Raw genomic sequence first — 10,957 nt, 5'->3', positions numbered from 1 at the left:
AGCTGGATCCTGACTACAAACTGCATGGCTATTTCTCACATGGCTGCTATAACCTGCTGCTCCATCAAACTCCTCTAGCATGCTTCTTCTATTGTGTTTCTTCTCATGGTGGACAGGGGCTCTTCTGCAACCTTTTAAACAGCATGATTCCTCCTTCCCATCAGACTCCATGGCAGATGGCGGGGCCCTCTGTAGTCTCTCAAACTACATGGCCCAGCGCCCCAAATGGCTGCTCCCTTTTGTTTAAATCCTAACTGCAGCCTGTGATGCAGTGAGTATGGTGACCAGTCATGACCACCGGAAGGAATCTCGCACAGGACCGGTGAGCTCTCCGCCACCATTCTATGGTCAAAGTTCCTCCCATCTCCCTGACACCAGGCAGTGGCCACAACTATCTTCATAACTAAGAAACTAGTTATCAGCCATAGGTATGCAAAGTACCTTAAAAGCTGTATTATTTCCTCTCCCCACCCCCAAAATCATGGGCTGTGGGGACTTTGTGGACCCCTCTCTAGAAACTATCACCAGGAAGACCCTCCAGAGCATCCAGAGGTGAAATCTTCAGTCCTGTAGGTCCAGAGACATCACACCTCTTGATAGTTACCCAGAAGTAACTTGTCTCTCCATGGCTTGAGAAAACCCAAATACAAATGGGGAACTTACTGTGAGAAGCATTAACTTCCAACAGGGCATTGAGGCAGACTGTCTTCCAAAATGAGCAAAGAGGTTAATATAGCTTTCCTTGTCTCAGCCACATGCCAGTCTGCCTCCTCATGCCCCTCAGTCCGCCAGCAAAATTCAATTCCAGGTCCCTTCTACAGGTGGCTGCTCACCATCTTTTGCTTTTCCTAGTCTGATGGCCTGATTCTAAAGCCTTAGGGGTCCTGATCAGGCTGGAGGGTAGAGCAGACTTCTGAGGCCTTGGGAACTTGGTTGTCCCCACTTCCCCTCCCTTCAGGCTATAAGCCTTTATAAGAGCAGAGCCCTGTCATCATCCCTTCTAGTCTGTTCTAAGCTGGAACTGAGCACAGAATAGGTATACAAGGGTCAGCACAGTGGTTTCGATGGTCCCAGTGAAGCCACCCGGAGCTGTAGAACTAACTTGCTATCTCCTCACTCTTCATGCCTGGTCACCAGCTTTCCCCCTTTGCTCCTCATCCCCCATTGGCTAAGATTCACCCGCCTTTCCAACTATCACCCAAGGCATCATCCTGTTCCCCTCTTCTCCACTCAGTGTCCTCCTAGTGTCTCTGACTCAGGTCCCTCCTTGCATCCACTGCCACTGTCCTAGAACAGGCCACCTGTGCCTATGGTTGTCTGAGTGACTTTCTTAACATGGAAAATCGATCACATTTTTATAGGTTCCAAACCAACTCTATTGTCCTCAAAACTGGCCCATCTCTTCAGCTATGATCTTGCCCCAGTCCAGTCCTGGGTCAACATTGCTCATAGGTTCATCTTAAATCAGAAAATAACCAAAACTAGTTTCTCAACAGGCTCTCCTCTTTCATACCTTCATGCCTTTGCACATACTGTTTTCTCTGTTTAAAGAGCCCTCCCAATCTTGGAATCCCTGGTGAATTTCCACTGTTCCAAGTCTTATCTGAGAGACCTCCTTTCTAGCCAGTCTCAATACTGTGTGAAGATCTCTGTTTTGAGGCCTGCCGTTCTATTAGGTATGGGATGCTTCCAAAGCAAGAGCCATCTGTGTCTCATCTCTGTGCCCCCAGCTCCCAGCTCGGAGCTGGCACAAAGTTGTGACACTGTGGGCTGATTAATGGTTCAAAGCCCAGGGCGAGGGCTGCCTTCCCAACATCAGTTCTGCTACTTGCCCATTACCCCGGGTCAGCTGTGCGTCTACGGTTCTTCTCCCTCTCCCTCCTCCGCGCCCTGGGAGTGTCTTCAAAATCCTCAGTCTGCCTCTCCGCCCCTAGAACCGCCTCCAGCTCCTGTCTCACTTCCTCTCGAGAGACTGGCCCTAAACTGGCACCTCCCCTTTCGGACAGCTCCGGAAACTCAGCCATCTGGCGCACGATTCTCTTTCAGCTTCTCCAGTCCTCTAACGTCAAAACTGAGAATCGAAACTGCGCTGGGATTCATGCAGCAGGAGCCTGTACCTGCCCGATCTTCGGGGTCCCAGCAGGACTCTGCACTGCCTCGCACGCCCACCATGCCTCCCCCGGAGTCCTCCAGAAGCCACCAGCCCAGCCCGGACCACAGCCCCGCAGAGGTACTAACTATTGGGTTTGGGGAGATGGGGTTTAGTCTTCGTTAATTCGCTGTGGTGGAGGGAGAGGCGAGGAAGGAGAGGGAACTTGGCCAAGTACGCAGAGGGAAGACCAGACCCTAGGGTCCTGACCTTCTTGGCTCGAGTAGGAGTAGGGGAGAGTAGAAAAAGGGACCAGGATGAGTTAGAGGAGCCTCACTGGGCTGCTGTTCTCCACTGATCAGAAGCACCTTGGACCAGACTCTCATCCACGTGCTGGCGGCTTGCCTCTGCCCCTGTTCTGACGAAGGCCCCAGGGTGGTAGCCTTATTGCCCACGACCCGAGCATGGCTCTTGACCCGGGTGGGGGCACGCTGGAAAAAACAAAATCCAAGGACGGATCAGAATGGGAAACTATGGCCCAGACAAGAGAGGTGAATCACTTAAGGCCTCACAGCTCCTGTGGTTTCTTTTCCAGGAAGCCTTCCAGATCTGTCTCCTGGAACACCCTGCCTGCCCAACCCCCATTCCCAAAGGGGTTTATTAGGTTTTCCTCCTGGAAGCTTTGCCTTAGCCTTTTGAACAAACCGCTGGTTTCCCACCCCCAAAAGGAACTACTTAGATTCATTTTGCTCTGTGTTCTTTCAGGCCCCTTTGAAAGCACAAATAACACCAACTGCAGTAATTTGTATTATTTGCATAATTACATCTAGGAATAATATTGCTTAACATTACTAGTTAATATTTATTAGCTCTTCTCATGTGCCATGGGCTGTATTAAGCACTTTTTTGCATTTTTAAAACTTGTAGTAAAACATACACAACATAAGATTTGCCATGTTAACATTTCTAAGTGTACTATTCAGTGGCATTACCTACATTAACAGTGTTGTGTAACCCTCACCACCATCTATTTTTTCATCACCCCAAACAGAAACTCTGTGCTCTTTAAGCAGTAGCTCCTATTCTTCCCTTCCTCCAGCTTCTGGTAATCTCTGATCTACTTTTTCTCTGTGAATTTGCCTGCTCTAGATACTCATATAAGTGAAATCATACATTTGTCCTTTTGTATCTGGCTTAGTTCATTTAACACAGTGGTTCTCAACCTTCCTAATGCTGTGACCCTTTAATACAGTTCTTCATGTTGTGGTGACCCCCAGCCATAACTAAAGCATAGTGATTAATCACAAAAACAATATGTAATTATATATGTGTTTTCCAATGGTCTTAGGCGACCCCTGTGAAAGTGTCGGTTGACCCCCAAAGGGGTTGCAACCCACAGGTTGAGAACCGCTGATTTAACATAATGTTCTTTCATTTTAAGGCTGAATAATATTTCATTGTATGTACCACATTTAGTTTATCCATTAATGGACATTTGGGTTCTTTCCATGTTTGGCTGTTGGGAATAGTGTGCTACTAGGAATGTGGGTATGTAAGTATCCATTTGGGTTACTGTGTTCAGTTCTCTTGGTTATGTATCTAGAGTGTATCATATGGTAGGTAGTTCTGTGTTTACCTTTTTACTGTGTTTGATGGGAAGTAGAGTTAGAGTGGGAAGGCCTGAGTAAGTGGCGAATCGGGGTACTGATAAGCCTGGGTTTTTGCCTGGAATGGAATATGAAGTCCCATTCCAGCCTCCAGCCATTGGGGCGGGTGTCGGGTGCTGGGGGAAGAAAAGGGACAGCGGACATGTGACTGGACTGGAAGAGGGGGAGAGGAGTAAAGATGACTCCTGAGACTTAAGACCTCACCCCTCCTCTCTGGTTCCCTAGCAAGCCATGGAGGAGGAGTTCCAGTTCCTGCGCTGCCAGGGCTGCCGGGTAGAAGCCAAGAGCCCTAAGCTGCTACTTTGCATGCACACACTGTGCTCAGCATGCCTGGAGGCCCAGGGCACTCAGTGCCCCATCTGCCTGGTTCCGAGGTCCCCCGGCGCTAACGGGCAGACCCTGGATAACGTCTTCTTCGAGAGTCTGCAGCGGCGCCTGTCGGTGTACCGGCAGATTGTGGACGTGCAGGCTGCTTGCACCCGCTGCAAAGAGACCGCGGATTTCTGGTGCTTCGAGTGTGAGCAGCTCCTCTGTGCCAAGTGCTTCGAAGCGCACCAGTGGTTCCTCAAGCACGAGGCCCGGCCCTTGGCTGAGCTCCGCAGCCAGTCGGTGTGCGAGTTCCTGGATGGCACGCGCAAGTCCAACAACATCTTCTGCTCCAACCCCAACCACCGCAGCCCTACGCTTACTAGGTGAGCCCGCGGGCTGTCCAGGGTTGGGTGGCACATCCAAGAGCGCAGTAGAGGGTGAATGGAGAGCAGAAATCCAGAGTCACAAAGCTGAGAACATGGGACAGGGAGCTTCCAGGTCTTCTGACTCCAAGTGTGGTCCACAGACAAGCAGCATCTGTAGCAATGACCACAATTTATGCCATGCCATGCTAGTGGATCGTAGTAGTTTCCAGTTTCTGTGTGCAGTAAATAGTACAGCAGAATCATCTTTGCACCGTATTCAGTAATTCCTTTAGGATAAAAATATTTTTTTAAATACCATTGCTAGGATAAGAAGTATGAAAGTTTTACATTTTTATACATGTTACCAAACTACCATTTAGAAAGTATTGTAGTGGAATTTTCCACAAGTGCTGCCATGGGCTCTTGGTGTATAACTGGATTCTAGGATGAGATATATGCAGGTAGTTTCTATCTGAAAAGTCAAAACCTAACACCATGCTATTGGCAAATGTATGTATGGAAAAAGCAGTCAACTCCAGTTATCATTTTTATTAAACAGCACAAGATTTTAATTCATTTTTTCATATATAATACATTTATATGGTTCAAAAATTACAAACAACAATGTAAAGGGGGCAAAGTATCTATTCCTCTATAATCTGCCTAATCCCCACCACTTCTCCCTTCCCCATTCAGGTAACCATTGTCACTAGTTTGGAATGTTTCTAGTGTTTCTTTGTGAATACATACAGGGAAAGGAATGTATAAACTTTTGAGGTCTTATTTATACAAAACCCTTTTTAGCCAAAAAGATAGTGCACCTATGTGAACTTTCGGACACCCTCCCCCAATACATTGCTTGTGTTTGTTTTAGGGATGTGCTTGCAAAGTGAAAGTATTGTGTGTAGATGGGGGATCTGCTCAGAACCACATCCCTGCTAAACTGAGTGTGCCTCACATCCTGTGGGGAAGTTAGCTACTCCTGTCCCCCTGCTCCTCAACACTGTGTTATCATTTGAATTTGGATTTCTTGCTTATTTTTAAGGTTGAGGTTCAGCGACTTTTCATATGTTTATTTACCATTTTTCCTTCATTGGTGAATTGCCAATTTAGGTCCTTTGCCTTTTTCCCCTCCTTGGAGGAATTAATCTCTTTAATTGTAAAAGTCTGTTATAGTGTAAACACAATACCTCATACAACATGAAGTATTAGTGTTTAAGTTTTTAGGGTTTGTTTGTTTTTTAAAGATTTTATTTGTTTTTAGAGAGATGGGAAAGGAGTGAGAGAGGGAGAGAAACATCAATGTGCAAGAAAATGTCAATTGGTTGCCTCTTGCACGCCCACAGCTGGGAACCTGGCCTGCAACCCAGGCATGTGCCATGACTGAGAATTGAACCAGCAGCGTTTAGGTCTGCAGGCTGGCGCTCAATCCACTGAGCGACATCAGCCAGCGCTAAGTTTTTAGTTTTATGTAGTCCAGTCCATCAGTCTCTTCCTTTATAGTGTCTGGCTTTGATCATCCTAGGAAAAATTTTCTTCCCATGCCAATGCTAAAGATATTTTCTTACAGTCTATTTTAATAATTTCGTGGTTTTGCTTTTATAATTAAATCTTTAATTGAAATTGCATTTATTTTTGTGTGTGGTATATATATGGCAGAAACCTTCACTTTGCTTTGCTCTCTAAATGAAAGCCAGTTCTTTCAACTTTTATTGAGAGGTTTTAATAGTCCACTGTTGCCCTAACCTAAAATGCTCTTTTTATGTCCTAAATGCCCCTGTAGTCATGGCTATGTTTGTAAATCTCTGTTCGGTGCTACTAATCTGATGATTCCTATGCTAACTCTGCTATAAGGAGATCCGTAGTTTCATATTTACTAGGGCAAGTTCCCATTTTTCAAAAATAATTTGCTTTTCTTTTGCTCTTTGCAGTTTTAGAATTTACATATTCATTGGAATTTTGATTGAAATTGCAGCAAATTTGGCGAGAATTGTCCTCATCTTTGGGGTTTTATAGTTTTATTCACATTTGTATTGAACTTTTAAATTATAGTTAAATTTAAAATATTTAATAATATTGTGAGTGGAATCTTTTTCCATTACAATTTTTTAAAATATATCTTATTGATAATGCTGTACAGTTGTCCCAATTTCTTTTCCATTTGCTCTCCTGCAGCCAGTACCCACTTCCCTCCAGCAATACCACCCCCCTTATTTATATCCATGGGTTGTACATGTAAGTTCTTTGGCTTTACCCTTTCCTATATTATTCTTAATATCCCCCTGTCTATTTTGTACCTACCAATTATGCTGCTTAGGCCCTGCACCATTTCCCCATTACTCCCCCTCCCCCCTCCCAGCTGCTAACCCTCCAAATTATCCTCATATCTATGATTCTGTTCCCATTCTGGTTGTTTGCTTAGTTTGTTTTTGTTTTTATTTTTTAGGTTCTATTGTTGATAGTTGTGAATTTGTTGTCATTTTAATGTTCATAGTTTTGAGCCTCTTTTTCTTAAGTAAGTCCCTTTAACATTTCATATAATAAGGACTTGATGATGACGAACGCCTTTAGCTTTACCTTGTCTGGGAAGCACTTCATCTTCCCTTCCATTCTAAAGGATAGCTTTGCTGGATAGAGTAATCTTGGTTGTAGGTCCTTGCTTTTCATCACATTGAGTACTTCTTGCCAGTCCTTCTTGTCTGCAGTTTCTTTTGAGAAATCAGCTGGCAGTCTTCTAGGAACCCCTTTGTAGGGAACTCTTTTCTCTTGCTGCTTTTAAGATTCTCTCTATCTTTCACTTTTGGCATTTTAATTATGATATGTCTTGGTATGGTCCTCTTTGGGTTTAGCTTGTTTGGGATTCTCTGTGCTTCCTGGACTTATATGTCTATTTCCTTCGCCGAATTTGGGAAATTTTCCTTCATTATTTTTTCAGATAAGTTTTCCATTTCTTGCTCTTGCTCTTCTCCTTCTGGCACCCCTAAAAATTTGGATATTGGCACGTTTAAAATTGTCCCAGAGGTTCCTAAGCCTCTCCTTATTTTTTTCAGTTCTTGATTCTTCGTTCTGTACTGGTTGACTGTTTAATTTCTTCCTTACGTTCCAAATCATTGATTTGAACCCCAGTTTTCTTCCCTTCACCATTGTTTTCATGTGGATTTTCCTTCATTTCTCTTAGTTTAGCCTTCACTTCTTCCCTTACGTGTGTGCCATACACAACCATATTTGTCAAGTTCATGAGCATCTTCATCACCAGTGTTTTGAACTCTGCATCTGTTAGGTTGTCTATCTTCTCATCGCTTTGTTCTTCCACTGGAACCTTGATCTGCTCTTTCTTTTGGGCCATACTTCTCTGTCTCCTCATCTTAGCAGACTCTAGTGTTTGCCCCTGTGTCTTATGTAGAGCTGTCACACCTGTTACGTTATAAGGGGTGGAGCCTTAGGTATTCATCATTACAAGCGACCCATTTAACCACATTGTGGTGCTGTATGTGGGGGAGGGATCTGAGAGGGAACAATGCCGCTTGCTCAGCACTTGTCCCTTTTCCAGGCATTTCTCCTGCTTCCCATATGGGCCTGGCGCCTCTCTAGCTGTTGCCCTGGCCATTGTTCCCAGAGTGGGTGGGTCTGGGGACATTCTAGGACTGTGGGGGCCCTTTAAACAAGTGGACTGTGCTGAGAGACCAGCAGTTTCTGCCCATGCCACAACCCCCACTGGTTTGCACAGTCAGAATCAATGAGGTTTTATTGTCCCTGGTGCTGGAACCATGAGTTGTACAGTTTGGTCTGATGCTGGGAGCGCTCCCCAGGTGTCCCTCCTCTACTTCTTTTTAATGTGTCACTGCGCTTTCCCCCAGCTGGCCACAGCTGCTGTCACCCCTGCCACCACACCACGTCCTCTCTGCCCCAGCTCTGCCCCTCCTACCTGTCTGGATGAGTATTTTTTCTTTATATCTTTGTTTGTTGGACTTCCATGCAGCTTCATTTTCTGAAACTTCTGGGTCTCCAGTTTTGAGATGTACTCTTCTTAGTTGTGGAGGGAGACGGAAGTACCATTATAATTTCTAACTGGTTGTTATTATCATTCACTAATGTTCTTAATTTATATATATTAATTACATCTAGCCAATTATATTGAACTTTTATTTTTGTAAGTTTTTAGTTGATTATTTCAAATTTTCTAGGTAAACAGTCATATCACCTGCAAGTAATAAAGCCTCTTTTTCTTTCCAGTATTTATACACATTACTTTATGGCTTTGTTTCATTGGTCAGAACAATATTGAATAATAACTGTTAGAAAAAACAACTTTATCTTGTTCCTATGATTCATGAAAATTTTTCTTATGTCTTCTTGTTTAGTATGATGTTTATTACTGACTTCCTTAGGAAGCTTTTAAAATCAAATTGAGAAAGTTGTCTTAGGCCCGGGCCAGGTAACTCAGTTGGTTAGAGCTTTGTCCCCATCTGCCAAGGTTGTGGGTTCGATCCCTGGTCAACCAATGAATGCATAAGTAAGTATAACAACAAATTGATGTTTCTGTCTCTCTCTGATCAACAACAACAAAAAAGAAAGTTGAATTTCCATTTCTTATTTTACTAAGAATATTTTTTTTGTTTTATTTTTAACAAATAAAAATATTTGTTAAATGCTCAGGAATAAGTGTTCTTTTGGACTCTGAAGCTTTCCTTTCACTTTTTGTATGATGAATTGTATTAACAGGTTTCTTTATGTTGAACCATTTTTTAATTCTCAGAAGAAAATCTCTTTTTGGTAGTGATACACTATTTTAATTCATAGCTAGATTCCATTTATAACATCTTATTTAGTCTATAATATATATTTATAAATGTGATAATTTTTATGAATGTGTGGTTTCTTTGTCAGGTTTTCTTACCCATTTCATACTAATGAATTTGTAAGCTTTCTTTTTTTAATTATTTTATTTTATTATCTTCACCCAAGGACATGCTCATTGATTTTAGAGAAAAGGGAAGGCAGAGAGAGAGACAGAGAAAGAAACATATATATAAGAGAGAAAAATGTCCATGGGTTGCCCCCTGTATGCACCCAAACTGTACCAAACTGCAACCTAGGCATGTGCCCTGACTAGGAATGGAGCCTGCGACCTTTTGGCTTATGGGACGACATTCCAACCAACTGAGCCATACTGGCCAGGGCTAAGCTTAACTTTTTTAATGTGATAACATCTATCAATTGCTTAGCCCAGTGCCTGGCACATGTTAATAATAAATGTTAAAACCTTACTATTATTATCCTTTCTTTGCTCTAGGACAATTTAAAGAACATAAGCAATTAAGGCTTATAGAAGTTTCTTAAAAAGCTCTCTGAGACTGGTGCCTTTTTTGAAGAGTAGATTATTTTTCCCTGGTATTGATTTGTTTTGGATCTTAACTCAGATTTTCTGGAACATTTTTTAGTTCATTCTGAGTTATCTTTCAAAATTTAAAAATCTCTTCTATACCTGTAATTATACCTTCTGTCTTATTTCTAATCTATATTTGTGGTTATTTCAGTGATCCTTGCAAAGTACTAGTTTTTGGTCTTATACTCCTTATTGATATTAATGTTTTGTTTTCAAGTGGCTTATAATGTTTGGTTTCTATATTTGATGTTAATTTCTATAGTCCAGTCACTTAATATGTTAGAGTTCTATATTTGAGACTATATTGAGGTTTTCCTTGGGGCCTAGCATATTCCTATGACTTTAAAAAATCTGTATTCTTGGACTTCTGGCCAAGATGGAGGCGTAGACAGACATGCTGCGTCTCCCTCCACAACTAAGAAGGAATACAACTACCTCAAAACTAGAGACAACCAGAGGTTCCAGAAAATCGAGCTGCATGGAAGTCCAACAAATAAAGATATAAGGAAGAAATACTCATCCAGACAAGTAGGAGGGGCAGAGCTGGGGTGGAAAGGATGCAGTGGCAGCAGTGGAGAGCAGGCAGAAAGTGCAGTCAAACATTTTAAAAAGTCAAGAGGGGCACCTAGGGAGTGCTCCCAGCACCAGACCAGACTGCACAGCTCATGGTTCCAGCACCAGGGACAATAAAGCCTCATTGCTTCTGACTGTGCAAACCAGTGAGGGTTGTGGCAGGGGCAGAAACTGCTGGTCTCTCAGCACAGTCCACTTGTTTAAAAGGCCCCCACAGTCCTAGAATGTCCCCAGACCCACCCACTCTGGGAACAATGGCCAGGGCAACAGCTAGAGAGGCACCAGGCCCATACAGAAGTGGGAGAAGTGCCTGGAAAGGGGGCAAGTGCTGAGCAAGCGGCATTGTTCCCTCTCAGACCCCTCCCCCACATACAGCACCACAATGTGGTTAAATGGGTCACTTGTAATGATGAATACCTAAGGCTCCACCCCTTACAACATAAAAGGTATGGCAACTCTACCTAAGACACAGAGGCAAACAAGCACAGGAGCCTGTCAAGATGAGGAGACAGAGACGTATGGCCCAAAGAGGGAACAGATCAAGGTTCCAGTGGGAGAACTAAATGAC

At 43.4% G+C, this 10,957-nt stretch overlaps 1 protein-coding gene across 3 annotated transcripts in view; it reads left to right on the top strand.

Moving 5' to 3' along the window:
- PML (PML nuclear body scaffold) overlaps window positions 1-10,957 on the top strand; it is a 47,810-nt gene that overhangs the window by 1,451 nt on the left and 35,402 nt on the right. For all 3 annotated transcript variants that reach the window (XM_090270025.1, XM_090270027.1, XM_090270026.1), the window contains exons 2-3: window positions 2,047-2,230; window positions 3,982-4,448. In XM_090270025.1, coding sequence (XP_090126151.1) covers window positions 2,099-2,230; window positions 3,982-4,448 — 599 coding nt within the window. In that variant the 5' untranslated portion in view covers window positions 2,047-2,098. The remainder of the gene's footprint in view (window positions 1-2,046; window positions 2,231-3,981; window positions 4,449-10,957) is intronic.

Source organism: Furipterus horrens, unplaced genomic scaffold, assembly GCF_987537825.1.
Source record: "Furipterus horrens unplaced genomic scaffold, mFurHor1.1.pri manual_scaffold_3, whole genome shotgun sequence".
Lineage (NCBI taxonomy): Eukaryota > Metazoa > Chordata > Mammalia > Chiroptera > Furipteridae > Furipterus > Furipterus horrens.
The sequence above is the reverse complement of the archived record's forward strand: the minus strand, read 5'-3'. Positions and strand labels throughout refer to the sequence as shown.